The 14,978-nt window shown below is 40.0% G+C and overlaps 1 protein-coding gene across 4 annotated transcripts in view; it reads right to left on the reverse strand.

Annotated features, from left to right (window-relative positions):
* Positions 1–739: 739 nt before the first annotated feature.
* Positions 740–14,978, reverse strand: part of mcoln2 (mucolipin TRP cation channel 2) — a 39,502-nt gene continuing 25,263 nt past the window's right edge. For 3 of the 4 annotated variants that reach the window (XM_084952566.1, XM_084952568.1, XM_084952567.1), the window contains 13 exons: positions 14,599–14,752; positions 13,941–14,114; positions 13,502–13,658; positions 13,063–13,141; positions 12,893–12,989; positions 12,698–12,797; positions 12,121–12,233; positions 11,846–11,995; positions 9,509–9,610; positions 9,074–9,196; positions 6,523–6,729; positions 5,179–5,312; positions 740–1,145 (listed from right to left, as the gene is read on the reverse strand). In XM_084952566.1, coding sequence (XP_084808692.1) covers position 1,145; positions 5,179–5,312; positions 6,523–6,729; positions 9,074–9,196; positions 9,509–9,610; positions 11,846–11,995; positions 12,121–12,233; positions 12,698–12,797; positions 12,893–12,989; positions 13,063–13,141; positions 13,502–13,658; positions 13,941–14,114; positions 14,599–14,752 — 1,591 coding nt within the window. In that variant the 3' untranslated portion in view covers positions 740–1,144. Of the gene's footprint in view, positions 1,146–5,178; positions 5,313–6,522; positions 6,730–9,073; positions 9,197–9,508; positions 9,611–11,845; positions 11,996–12,120; positions 12,234–12,697; positions 12,798–12,892; positions 12,990–13,062; positions 13,142–13,501; positions 13,659–13,940; positions 14,753–14,978 lie in introns of all 4 variants that reach the window. The other variant, XM_084952569.1, reaches the window with a different exon arrangement.

Genomic DNA, 14,978 nt, shown 5'->3' on the forward strand with positions numbered 1-14,978 from the left:
GAAACCAAGACGAAGATGATAACAGCTGCTTGTGCACGAAAACATAGCATCATTTTTTTAAACAATCTCTGGCTGTTTCATTTAGTGTAAGGATAATACAGCTTTTACAAAACTTGTATTTTGATATTTCTTCACTAAAAGGTGCAGTGCTCTCTATTTCAAAACTTCTGTGTACATATATGCACACATTCCTGTATGATGCATCTGATTACTGAAGAAAGGGGAAGAGAAGGAGGAGAGGAAGGAGGAAATAAAAAACACAAAACACAAAAATGAGCGAGGGCTCATCAAACATTTTTGTCCAGGGGTCTGTAACTTCATGATCCAGGCACGCTTAACAGTCTGCAGATATCTTCTTTGCCTCATTTGTAAACTAGCTTTGAAGATTTTAAAACAGCTGAATGATAAAATACTTTAAAAAAATAAATAAATAAATAAATAAATAAAAGGCAACCTATTGGCCAACGTAGCTGAGAAAATGTGAGAGAAATGTGATGCTTTGATCTTAACTAGGAGCACAGCTCTGCAACAGAAGTCATGCTCCAGCTTGTCTTTAACTTTAACCTGCTGGTTTCTACACTGATCGAGCTGACTCATCGTTGTGGTGTGTGCATTCAAAACTAGTCTTAATCACAACTCTGCTGGAAACATGTTTGTGCACTTCAGAGAGAACTCACCCCCCCACTCCCACCAGTGACATGATTACATTTAAATTAAAAAAAAGGGACAAATAGGAAGATTAGCCTTGCTGCAACCTTTACTTCAACACTTAATAAATTAACTTTAATGTTGTACATTCCCCAACAGCACTCGACCAAACTCCTTGGCCAAATAAACATCTAAGCAGTATTATAAACATATACAATTAATCCAAGCAACCACTTCTTCTTAGTCCCAGTTCCAGCTCCGCATCTTGAGCTCCTGACTCCCGTTCAGTGGAGGAAACTCATTTGGCTTTTCTTATTGCACCTCACGGGATGTTACACGTGTAAATCTACATTCTCCAGGATTTTTTCAGTGTTTCAGCGTTGAGAAGTTTGTCTCAGACATGTGAAGTATTGTTCCCAGCATTTTCCTCCCTAAACTGTCTCATCCAGAGGCGGGGCAGCCGTCAGCTGATAAGTATGACATCATTTGCTGGAACTCTGTAAGGAGAGAGGGAAAGAACTCATAAAACCACCAACCTTTCATCATGACAAACTACAGCATAGGCTACTTTTCACTCAGATGTTCGATTACGTGGTTAGCGAATGCTTCTCTTTAGAAAGCACCAATACTCATCTCATTACTCATAAATGATATGAACCAAATTCAAGAAAGAAAAATAGGTGGTTTCTGCTGGTATTCAAAATCAAAGCAAGCAGTGTACGATCTTAAATAATGGCAGTATCCCATTTATGGGACTCCTACATGCTTGTATACGAATGACCTTGCATGTCCCAGGTTTTCTCAAATGTGCTCCAGCTTTATTAAAGCTACACAGGTTGTTCAAATGCAGGGTACATGCCATTCTAAATGTAGCAACCAAGGCAACGCTGTTATTCCCCAGTGTATCAATATTATGTTGGGATGATACATCCAACTTGTTACACAAGCAGACAGGAATTCTCCCTTTAGGGCATAATCTTGCAACACTATCATGGTAATGTTCTTGGGATAATTCCCACACACGCATCATTAAGGCCTCGTTCTCCAATCTGTAATTTCACCTTCACGCAGGTTTGATAGCAACACACAGCAAAGATTTGCACACTTCACTGTATCAAAGTAAACCCACCAAAGAAAGCTTTAAGTTCAAACACTTTGTTTTTAAACATTTAGATAATTTTCCTTCATTTTTATGATCTGCTATAAGCAGAACATTTTCCAGGATTGGAACGATTGATGATGACGATGAGACCAAGTGAGCAAGGAACTTGTATCTAATCATTTTGTTGTCAAAGGAGAAAACAATCTTGTTGATGAACAGTGTGGCTCCTCCTTTCAAACAAACTTTTATTGTACAAAAGGACGAGTGCACGGTGGTGAAGTGCAGACTGCATACAGGACAGAAACAACAACATTATGCTGCTAACATATTTCAGCTCTTTGCAAGCACAAACAGCACGCTAATGCTAAGCTAGCTAAGAACCCAGAGTAAAAGCTGAGTGAATGCTGACCCCAGACCAGCACAAAGACCCTGAACTTCAACAGGTAACAAACTGACGCGTAGTCACTCACTGTCTTTGTGCAGGTTTTTACATTTTTAACTGGTAATTATGAGACGTTTCATGAGGTGTGTGCCCTTCAGGACCTTTTTCAGTGCAACGAATTACTTTCTCCTGGGAGTAAATCAGTAATGTAATGCAATACTTTTCTTAAAAGTGTTCCGTGTTAAATGGTAAATGGCCTGTATTCGTATAGCGCTTTACTAGTCCCTAAGGACCCCAAAGCGCTTTACACATCCAGTCATCCACACATTCACACACACATTCACACACTGGTGATGGCAGCTACATTGTAGCCACAGCCACCCTGGGGCGCACTGACAGTGTTGTTAACCCCAACACTGACCATAACAAAGAGTGTAAATCCCTCCTGCTGACCACACAGGATACAATTAATTTGCATGAATGTAATGTCTTTGATATGAGGCTTAGCAATGGTGGTGACTGTCAAAACGCAGCCAAAGACAAGACATGAATGTTTTCTGTCTGATGATGACAGAGTGCCCCAGGCTGATTAAAATGACTCCTTTCACCTGTCCTGTTTGTAAGATAGACATCATGATCCACACTGACACATTCATATTCCTCAGTACACCGGATTAAAATGGAGGCTCTGCTCTTTATTTACCAAATGCTACGGTGAGTCATCGTATCGGAGCGCCGCTGACTGCTGCTTTCTTTTTCCTACTCATGCACGTGAAACTCCAGGTGAAGTCTGATCAGCCTGTTCTGAAACTGTAAAGTCTGAGTTGCTGATCTCAGAGTTTATGATGGGAGTCAACATTTTCAGGAATAGGGCTATAATCTTTGACAGACTGCAGCTGATACATTAAGTCCAAATACTGTTAAGTTTACAACCTTTGTCACACATATACGTTCTATTTCATGTAATTGAATTCACAAGAGTCATAATATACAAGAGATAACAAACCTGACGCTTTTGGTAAACAAGTTTTAAATCCAACCCAAGGATCACTTCCCAACTTCCTTTCCAAACAAGGTAACAGATCCAGATGAAATTTCACCCAGTAAGACATTAAAACGTTAACTGAGAACACTGATCTAATTTTTGCTGGGACAGTAAGATAAGGATGCTTGTAAAAAATGAGATTTCGCCAGGTCAAAGGCTGCAAATGAATGCAATTATATAGTCAGTGCAAATGTACAAGAGTACTAATAAGAAAATTGAACCAACTTTAAAAGATGGTCACCAATTTCACCAGAGGATGTACATTACACATCAGTACATAATGGCACTGTAACTGAAACTAGACTTCCTTAAACACTCAAGGCAACCAGAGCTGGAATCCCAGGAAAGCTGGGTGATAGAAAACGGCTGACAAACATCCATAAAAAATAAATAAAAATAAAATAACAAGCCCAAAACAAAACCCTCAAAGTCGGCGTGTTAATGTCTGCTGAAACAATGACTGAAGAGCCCCGAGGGAGGAAACCGACTGTCTAAGCTCCAATGTGTCATCATAACACATACAGCAAAGGAAACTTTTCCCAGTGCCAGGACTTTTCCAACGAGTACACGACTACAGATAATTTTTACAGTGTGTACAAACATTCAAAGCTCTGGCAGGAAAAAAATAACAGTTTGGTGGCAAACGCGAAACACAGCTCTATACAAATGACTACAGTAGTTGCTTTACTGGGTAAACGACATCTCATGCACTCAGTCACAAAACAGTCTCGTGCTTTTGAAGTGGAATGATTGTGATGATGGCTACAGAAACCAATCCTGGTGTCTGTTTACAGCGAAACATTCTCCTGAACAGAAACATCAACTTCACAGTAATGTGCTGACTGTGATGGAGGAAGTGTTGTTGGGAGCAAACGAGGGACTGCGCTGCCGTTTTAAACGATAACGGGAAATAAAATGAAACATTTCTCAGGCATATTAAACACTTCATGTTATCAGACAACCAAAAAGAGGTTAAGTAAATGATAAAGAGAGAACACAGTGTGAGGTCGTTCTAATAAATCCACGCACAACAGAGCCGCTAAACCAGTCTCTCCAATGCATTCAAAACGGCTTTCGACTAACCACTGAACCTTTTCAGCTCATTTTGAATCACAATGTTTACCGTGACCTGTGCATTCAGGGACATAACACAGTAAAGAGGTAAGAACGGCTGGGAGTTTAAGGGGACGGTGGGGGCAGGGGTGTTCCTCAGTGTGGAGGCCCTCAGTTTCTCTGTAATCAGCCCATCACTGGGTGTGTCAGCATAGCTCCCACCACTAATTTCATTCCTCTCAAACCACGTAAGACGGAGCCAAACCGCAGCGTGGAGGAAACTCCGCTGCAGTCGGCTGCCTGCCGATGATGCAGATTGGCTCATGGAAATGGAATGAGAAGAAAACACCGACATACAGAGGAGTACGGTGTCCGTATATCATGGCGACAAGGTGTAAGCGACACAAACTGTTTTCATTTCTGAATGTTACCGTGAATCCTGTTTATTTGTACACGGACTGAAAGGGAGAGTGAGAATGTAACGGCGTTTCCTCGACATTTCTCTGATCAACTTCACTTTTGATGCTGGTGCCAGCTCTTTTCCAAAGACTTAATGAATATTTCCCAAGAACAAGAGATGTGTTTCACTCTTGCCAGCATGACCGTCAGCATTCATGTTAACAGTAACTAAAAGTGACAGTTGTTTTGACCATCAGTTGATTTAGATATTGATTGATGGCCAAGATTTAAGAGGTTAAGACAACATCTTCTTCTCAAGCTAAAACCTAAGTAATAAACTAAGCCAAGTAATAGCCCTAATAGTCAACAAGCAACCGTCAAACTATAATAAAATCTTAAATCTCATTGGCTAACAACTCTAAGCAGGTATTTAAAACACAATACCTCTTATGTTACATTGATGTTTGTAGAGAACAGGTTCCAGGTGTGGCTGAGTGTGTGAAGAGAGATTAAATATTAAACAAGCAACATTGCTGTGAACAGTCATACCACTGGCAGTAGCAGAGTACAGAGTGTCTGACGCGGACGTCTGTCTGATCGCTCTCCTCTATGTTAGGCAGCTCTGTCGGCTCGTGGAGAAACTTCTGCAGGTCGGTCTGCGGGAACCCATTTTTCTGGTAACTCTGTTAGCAAAAAGAAAAAGTCCAAAATGCATCACATTTAAAGTCAGAAGACAAAACTTTTTCCATGCTAGATTTGAGAAATGCACACCAATTTAACGCATATTGTAGACTCAAGCCCACAAACTTACAAACAGGTACCGCAATGACTGAAACATGGATTAAGAAACATTGTGACTGGTTTCGTCACATTTTTCTTCATAATTTAAATATAAAATTTGAAATAAAGGCTTTTTATAGATGTGATATTCACTGATTGTTGTCTCCTCTCAGCAAGATGCAATTACATTATTGCCTAAGGGACAAGCAAGACAGGAAGTAAGATGTAAGAAGAGCACAAGATGCACTTAAGCCCCCCTCTTTTTGTCCTCGACACTTCTCTCCGTCCATCCTGCTGCTTATTTGGTTCATAGTAAGCACCGATGCCCAGACTCCCCACTCATCTGTCAACCTCATCCAGCTCCTCTGCAGTTTCTTCAGCCCTGAACTATCTGTGACGCGCGCACGCACCAGAAACACCTAACCTAGGATTCATGCAGGAGGCCTAGATGCCCAAGTACCGTTCTACTGAGCCCCTTTTAAATAACTAAGGTCTTCACCCTTTTTAAGAAATAACCCAGACACCCTACTGAGGAAGCTCCTTCTGGCTGCTATCAACAGCTTGTGGCCATGCGTGGGTGGGAGGCATAAATCACCCAGTAAATTGGTAGCTAAGAGAGAAAGTGATGCCATCTCCTCCCATAGCAGACAGCTACAGCATCCTCATTACTGCAGACGCTGCACCAATCCATCTGTCAATCTCCCGCTCATTCCCCGACTCATGAACAGGACCCCAAAGCCACTTTAACTCCTTCAACTTGAAGGAGTTGCTTCCCAACCCAGAGTGAAGACACTACTTCACTCCTCATATGAATGCACTCGATTTGCACCATCCTTTCTCTTTGTCACGTAGCTAGACTTAACCTGCAACACTGATGTGGCATTTGGTTGAAGCGTGGCAATCTCACACAGGGACGTCCCTTTTTTGTGGTTCTGTCAGAAGAGATGTGAATATCTCTTTTGTCTTGCTGGCAGAAAGCTCAAAGTACAGTAAGGATTGTTGTTCAGTTTTAGGCCACATTTTCCACCCTCCTGTCAGGTCTAACAAGATCCAAGAGTTTAATTGACAAAATGCCACAGTTTTCAAATGACTTGCACTCTGTAACGTAAGTACCTTGATGGTCTCATAGGCGTCGGTTATAAGAGCGATAAAGAGCGACAGCACCATGTAGATGAACAGGGAGATGAAGGAGTACAGGTAGGCCCGACTGAAGAGCCACACCAAGGTGTTTTTGTCCTTAAGCTGGGCGAAGGTGGTGAACATGTCGTCTCCATTCAGCAGAGAGAACAGGCACTCTGCCACAAGACTCAGGCCCTCAAACTACAGAGAAAGAGGGAAATAACAGAGCAGTGAGCAGTTAACAAATCCACATAAATCTGAGATTTCCTGGAAAACAAAACAAAAGAGAAGATGGAAAGAAATTTGTTACATTACTGCAGCTTTTCTTCCTTTAAAAAAAAAAAAAAAAAAAGTTATACATTTGGTCTGTAAAAATGCCATAAAATACAATTTAGTGTTAATCACCAACTTCAAAAGAACGACATGACATTATTTTATTATTTTTCTTATAAATTGCAAGTAAAAATTCTTCACACGGAAAGACTGTTTTGATCTTTTAAGTAGCTGATGTAACAAATGACAATGAGTAAGTCTTAGGTCAAAACCCAGTTTATCACAGAAAGACGAGTCACTTCAGATTATTACCATCAACATATTAAACAGGCAACAGAAGTGTTTAAGTAAACAGCCTGAATGCTCAGGTATAGGTCAGCTTCACTGTGTTTTGATTGTTTTGATCAGAGATTAAAGAAAACTTGGGGTTTCCAAAAGTACTTGGTTGTATTAAAAGAAACGCTGGACCTCGCAGGCTTAATAATAAGACAACGAATTAGACTGAAAGACTGATAGGAATGACGCAATAAAGGAAAAAAGGGAGACTGTTGGTTGAAAGAACCAATCAGAAAGCCCGACACAAAACAGAAAGAAGTCATGTTCCACAAGAATGAGATAAGATCTAAAAACAACATCACTCTCAGACACTATGGATCCAGCTGACAGCACTTGAAGGCGTGTGGAAAGGCAAGTCGCAGGTCATCAGCTGTTGATTTCCTTCTGTAAATAACATGAGGATCCTGGAAACGCTTACAGGTCACTACCGGGGACTCCCCGAAACATCGCAATATAAATATAAAAGTCTCCGTTGACTGCATCGCTGCACAAACGTAAAGAACTGTAACACGGCTGACGTTAAACGCTGGCATAGCAGAGCTGGTTGCACAAATGGTAGTCGGGTAACAGTTTACTTTTCATGTGGGCCTGATAAGAGTCTATTTCATTGTTAAACAGAGAAAAGTGTACTTAACAGCTAAAATGACCTGCTTGAATGACTTCAGTGCACCAACCGTATGGATGCTTTGTTAGTTCCACAGACAGGCATTCCTAAACATGGGAGGTAGTGAAGTGACATAAAGGCAAACATGAAAATCAGCTCACAATATATTTACAGTAGTTACTCCTCTTCAGCACAAGATTATCAACAATTTAGCCAGTGAGATGCAAGATGTGAGGCAGCTGTTCTCAGGCTTTCCCACATCTGCCTCTGCAGATTAGGAGCTCTGCCGTGTTTAGACGCCTACTTCTGCTCAGACTTCCGTAAATAATTTATCTTAACAAGCCAGAACAGCTAAACATACAGATCACTGTCTGGGGAGCTCCCAGTTAAGGTTAGAGTTTTTCAGGATTTTAAGAAGTGCTCCAAATGTTGGTCAAGTCCAGCTGTAATCTCCACAAATTCTTAAAACATGAGCCGTTCAACTTTGTTTCATACTTGTATGCATAAATTTGGAGGAAACTGCTTCTTGTAGCCTCTTTCAGTTTGAGATATTTGCTCCGTTTCGGGGCAGTCGGCCCAAAACTGAATGTGGCACAATTCTGTTGCTAATCATCAACCATTTGATTCATTCCTTCTCACCTACAGGTGCACATACATCAGCGTACAAATGAATGTGTTATGAATGTGGCAGCAATCACTGTACAATGTTGAAAACCTGGTCACCAATGAAGCAGCGAACAGCAGCCAGTGAAGCAAAACAAGCATTATCATGCACTGACACCTAGTGGCCGTTTTATTTAGAGAGTCTTATAAATGCACTGTGAACTCTAGTTGCTCCTGTACAGGGAAGCCAAAGGCCATGTGTACACTTTGTTCAGTTTGAAGAGCAACATGCTGAAATAGCAATTTGAAAGAAACAGCTTGGAAAACCTGGTGGAGAAGTTAAAATTTAACTTCTCCAAGTCCAATCTGACAGTCATCATAAAAAGGAAAGTATCGTACAACCACAGTTCCAAAAAAGTAAATGAAAAATAAACTGTCAAATAAACAAATCACTGATTTGCAAATCTCATAAAACTCATCAAAATCAAACTTTGAATATCTCATCTACAGGTTATCAAGAGTCTGAATCTGGGACATGATCAAAAACAATCACCTAAAACACAACCGTAAGTCAGTTTTTTAAAAGATGTGCACTTTTGGGAGTTCCTTAATTCAATATCTGCAGCGTCAGCAACATTTCGTGAGAAAGAAAAAAAAGCCTGGATTGTTTCCCCTGCATCTCTGTCACACCCATCACAGTGATTTCCTCAAAACCAGTTAGAAAGTTACCTTCTCGTGGTACGGCCCCAGTACAATCCATCCACAAAAAGTATAGCCGAGGTAGATCATGCCAGCACAGCAGCAGAAACGCAGGACCTTCGGAAAGGCTGCCTTCATGGTTAGGATCAGCACCTAAACTTGGAAGAAATATACTGTTTTTAAGTGAATTTTAAACCTTATGAGACAACAAATAAAGATTTATGTGAGAGTGGAGCGGACTGATACAGGTCTACACATGTGCATGATGAGAATTAAAATAAATATATCAGTCTCACAGCATATTAATACAAGTTTCTCCATCACTGTTGCATTAAGCTTAATGTGATGAGCTCCTGCTTAATATTTTGCTCATTGAAAGTTCTCACATGAAACAGACTTCAAACTCTGAGATCATAAATGTAGAACATTAATGCCTTACATCAGTCGTGCTGAGCATGGACTCACATTGTATTTCTGGAAGTATCCCAGGTACCTGATCACTCCAACCCACACCAGTAATGTAGACGTCCCCAGGAAGATACTGCACACGTCATAATTTGTAAGGTTCTACAGCAGAGAAAGTCCACAATTAGGGATGAAATGATAGTTCTAGAAAAATCTGTTACATAATTACACACAGTATACATAAGTTATATTACAGTAAAGCTGGTTTTGCTGTATGATTGCAGTAAATGACATAGTCTGGATGATTATTTTATTAGGGTTCAAAGTACAAAGTGAAGCCAAGGAACGATAAACCTTAGCGTGCTTTTATGCTTTAATGCATGTGCACTGAGAGAAAACTATATAAATGTAAACTCCAGGTTTCTTAAAGGACAGCTTCACTGATTTTGCCATTTCTGATTGTGTCCAACTGCTCAAAGTTAATATCAACGTCCGAATCACAAGCAAAGTATCGTCAGTCACGTTGAAATTTGGTTTGGAATTTAAAGTCATGTTTGATTAAAGGTCCAAACTGTCCTTTATAAGTCTAACAATGTAATTATAAGATACTAAAACCTAACTGGTGAATTAATGCTGCACTCAGACAACTTGACCTCCGCTGAAAAGTTATTGTAGCAAATAATAGTAGAGCTTCACCTACAGTGATAAATTACACAAAAGAAGTAAAGTTGGTCATAAATGAGTCTAACTCTTTAAAACTTAAAACACATCAGTGGATATAAATAAAACATTAAAATAAAATTAAAATAATGAAATACGATAAAAATTTGCCTATACACTAGAGATGGCACGATACCACTTTTTTATGTCCGATACTGATATCATAAATTTGGATATCTGCCGATACCGATATGAATGTGATATAGTGTGTTTTTTAATCAATAGAACTGGTTTTTTTTTTTTTATATCTTGCTGCATTTTGTATAAGTTCATACTCACGTTTAAAAAACAAAACAAACAAACAAAACAACACTAAAGCTATTCTGTTATACCTGTATGCAAAAAATACTTCATAGTTCAGCAAAACTGATCAATCTAATAAACTTAAATCCTCTAGCCTTCCTATTCTGGTATTTTAAAGAGTACTTAGTAGAAATATTAAACAACCTAACTAATAGGGTTGCAAACTCCCAGCAAAAAAAAAAAAATGGAACCACCCACCCTCCACCTCGTGATGCTTAATTGACGTAATCAACCTTAATCGAATGCACGTGTAAAATAAAATGCACAGAAATCAATTATTTTTCTACAATAATTAAATAGATTCAACATCTTTCTTCAACAGAACTGCAGACTGCACAGATGGTACTTTCCCAAAGGAAAAAGTACTACAGCTTACTAGGGTATATTAGACTTAACAGTTACTATATACAGTAATGGACTTCTATACATTTTACATCAGATTAAAACTTTGGTTGTAAGATTCGGATAATTATTTATTAAAAGCTCGACATTTTAAATGAGAATAAGAAAGAAAAGTATGTCTTTGTGCCCCCTTCTCCCTGTTCATGCCCTATCGGCCCCCCTGGCTAAACTTTGCTAGATCCGCCCCTGCACAGTTACCAGCCGTCAGCTGCGTAGAAAAAGATCCTGGTGTAGAAAGTAATATTAAATAAATTCTAACAGCAGCTTATCAAGCTTAAACGTGCTGCTGTTGTTCAGCCGCTGGTTTCCTCTTTCTGGTGCAAAGTGGGCCAAAAACAAAGAAGAGAGAAAAGCCGATCAGCTGATCATTGATCAGTTTCATGATTGAAGTAGCAACAGGAGAGGGAGGGAGAGGCAGTCGCTCCATATATCGGTTGTTAAGCTTAACGCGGGAATGCTTTACAAACATTCAGAGATGAACTTACACACTTGCTTTACTTCTCTCTGGGATCACTTCATCGGAGATGAAATGACGGTTTGGTAGCGAGGCTCCAAATGCTCAACCAGACCGCCGACCGTCTCGCACGCCACAGCCGCTCTATCACGTGAGCACACTGCTCCGACGTGCTACGGTTATGAGCCGAGTTAGGCCGTGTCGCAAGTTTTGTGAGGTGCTTTTGTGATATTTAATAGATCGGATTACATTTTTTATTTCTCTCCGACATCCGATCCAGTAATTCAGGTCAGTATTGGACCGACACGTAATATCGGATCGATCCATCTCTACTATACACACGAGGCTACTCATAAATACCAAAGCTTGATTTCAAATTATACAAAACCTTTTCTACATAAAGATATACATTTTCAAATCTTTTGCAATTATTTGACACCTTTTAAATGACAACTGAATTATGGGGGGGGGGTATGGTTAAACACCATTGCAAGAAAGAAAGGGATTATTCATTTTACCTTTGCTTGTATCTCCATCTTCAGAATCGATCCAATTATGGCGAAGAGGTCGCTGACGATGACCAGCAAGTACCAGCCGTTCAGAAACTCCCTCTGGTCGTCCTCGCACACTTTCCGATTAAAGTTTTCATGGAAGAATCTGGAGAACCTCTTCAAAATAAAACAATGGAAATTCAGTCAATTTAAAAACACACACACAATGTGTCTTTATCCACGATGTTTAAGTTGATTTCAAAAAAAAAAAAAAAGGTAACTGCTTGCACGGCGTTGCTGACCTGCAGTAACCTGACGGCCAGTATGATGGAGCGAGTGCACAGCACGGCTGATGTGAGGCACATCAGAATAACGAAGGCATCAAATACCAGCAGATAGTGTGTGTTCTTCTGAGCTGAAATACACACACACACACAAAAAGCACAAGTGTGGGTGTGAGAGGGTTTATCACTCAACTCCCTCACACTCACAGTTCTGACACTGATAACACAAGTCTGAAAGCAAACGCCTCAGTTACAGGAAACTGCCCAGTCCTGGTACAAGTTTGGAGACAAATCCTTCCACACACTTTAACAATGTGGTGAACAAACTGCTGCAATACAAAATAAACTGGACAGACACATTGGTCCACAAGAGTCTCGCGCAGAATAAGATTTATTTTTATTTATTCTGATTCTTTAAAACTTGACAACATTTTGATATTTTTACAAATATTCCAAACATGCATTTGCAGGCTGACCTGTTTTACTCAAATGTGAAAAACACGTTTTCAAAGCCATAACCCGTCTCATTCCTCCCTCATTTGTTACCATTAATTATTCATTTTTGCTTCACTTTGGTTAGAGAAGTTCACCTTACCCGTCCCCGATATCTTCCAGTCTTGGCACGCGCTGCTTTCAGCGTCTATGTCCAGGAATAGTTTCACCTTTCCACTGTGACACTGGTTATCGAACGTTATCTATCAAATCAAAGGGATCCAGGTGTTTATATGTGCTTCAATCCAGCTGTGTTTGCTGCTTTTACATGGCGTTAATAAAGCCAAGAAATTCATACCGTAACAAAGAAGGAGTAGCAGTCGGGTAACTCTCGCGAACGCACCGTCTGGAGGTTGATTCCCTTCAACTGGAAGGTTATTTTGATGTCGACAAGTCTGAAAGAGCAGCGAAATGTTTGATTTAAAAAGGGGATGTCAGCATGTAATGTAAATATTTTAAACAGCATACCTGTAAAAATCCAGATTAAAAAAGGATGAATTCTCTGTTCTCCACAGGTTTGCAGTCTTTGGATCGTGTGACATACAAACTGAAAAAAACCCCATCACATATATGTGGTGTGTAAAAAAAACACATAGACACAGCTTTTGTTTCCCCCTCAAAATTAGTTCTTATACTCCAATATGGAATTTCATGACCTGTTTAAATTACCAGTAAATCCCATGATGGTTCTAAAATGTCTGAAATATATAAGAAATGGTATTTTTAAACATGAATCTTTTGTCCCGTTTCTAATAAAAACTCTTCAAGTTTGTCATTAAATATTAAAACTACAGGAGCCCAAAGGGGAAATTTTAACAACACTATGATCTTAATTATCTAAATGGCAAATCTGACACCAACTTCGCCGCGTATAACAGCAAACTGACATGCAAATTTTCCCTCTCACCCGTCTCCAGCTGAGCATCGATGTCATAGATCTCATCTGAAGGCTCCACGCTGCCCCTCCTATAGTACTCTTTACATATGGTGAGGGGCAGCAACTTGCCATTTTCATCCTCTGTGTAACTGATCGGGCCCACAGAGAGCTGGTCCAGCTGACTGTACTGTACACAACAGGGAATTTTAGGAAAATTTAAAAAAAAAAAAACAGAAAACACTCCAGGGTGACGAGACAATAAAGAAGCTGAAAACTGGAATATCGCAGTGAAACACAATAAAACAAGAAATTCAAAAAATAAAGCAGTTCCAACTCATGCGATGCTTAAATTACACCAGATATGTTTATATGAGCATTAGATTGGAGTTCCTGATGTGCGTATTCTATAATAAAACTCCACACTACATACACTTCATAATGCTACAGTAAAAAAGTCACTGTTACTTGCCTGATCCATGACATAAAACAGACTTTCATAGACGTCGTGCTTTGTGTAGACGGCAACACTGTAGTCGTCCTCATCGACCCCGCTGTAGCCTTTTAAGAAAAGGTGTTTGAGCGCCATGGTGTTCTCTTCCTTATAGGAAACCACCAGCTGGTTGTTGAGGCCGAACAGGACGAGCTGTGGGGAAAACAAGAAAGGAGAGTTGAACATATACGCGTCTTATTCCTTTTGAGGTGGAAAACACATGTTATAGTAGCTTTACATTTCTGACATACCACTCAGTCAGTTGGGCCTTTTTAAAAGGAGATTATCCAAAACTGTAGTTGTTATGGACATGGATTATTGTGCAATCTCCCACAGCTACACATTTACAAGTAGCTGTAAACTGTTACGTGAAATACTGATGAGGTGCTTTAAAGACGTTTTTGTTGTTTTAGGGCCATGTGCTTCTGAAACAATACAAATTTAGCAGCAAAATAAAGACAAACACAAATATTCCTTTATTCTCCCATTTTAAGCAGGACCCTCAGTGTAAGCATGTATATACACACTGCTCTTGGCTGCATGCCTTCGATTACAGATTGCAGTTCCAGGAAGCCTCTTCTGAGTGCTGCCTCTTTCCTGGTCTTTCCCAACATACAATAAACCCCAGTGCACATACTTGTGTGGTGACCATGATGATTTTCAGGATCTGGACTCCCATTTTCCAGGGAATGTGTCTTCGGGCTCTGTACTTCTCACAGGGGCTCATGAAATAATACCTCAGGTCGTCTCTGAGGTTCTCCTCTTTTATAATGTCGTGAGTTATGACAGAGCTGTAAGACAACAACCATCATGCAGATGACAGAAACAGATCGCAGTGCTGTGGGCTACACAGTTAAAACTTGTGGAAGTGAACAGATGGTGAGAGGAGTTTCTCTACGAAGGAAGAAGAAAGCAGCCAGAAGGCTGAAAATGCAGAAGTGAAAGTTAAAAAGAAAGACAGTTATTTTATCAGTTCTTGTTGTTGCGATGTACCAGACTGGTAATCAATCACACAGA

Source organism: Perissodus microlepis, chromosome 15 (genome assembly GCF_051167445.1).
Source record: "Perissodus microlepis isolate ML-2025 ecotype Zambia chromosome 15, ASM5116744v1, whole genome shotgun sequence".
NCBI classification, from domain to species: Eukaryota; Metazoa; Chordata; class Actinopteri; order Cichliformes; family Cichlidae; genus Perissodus; species Perissodus microlepis.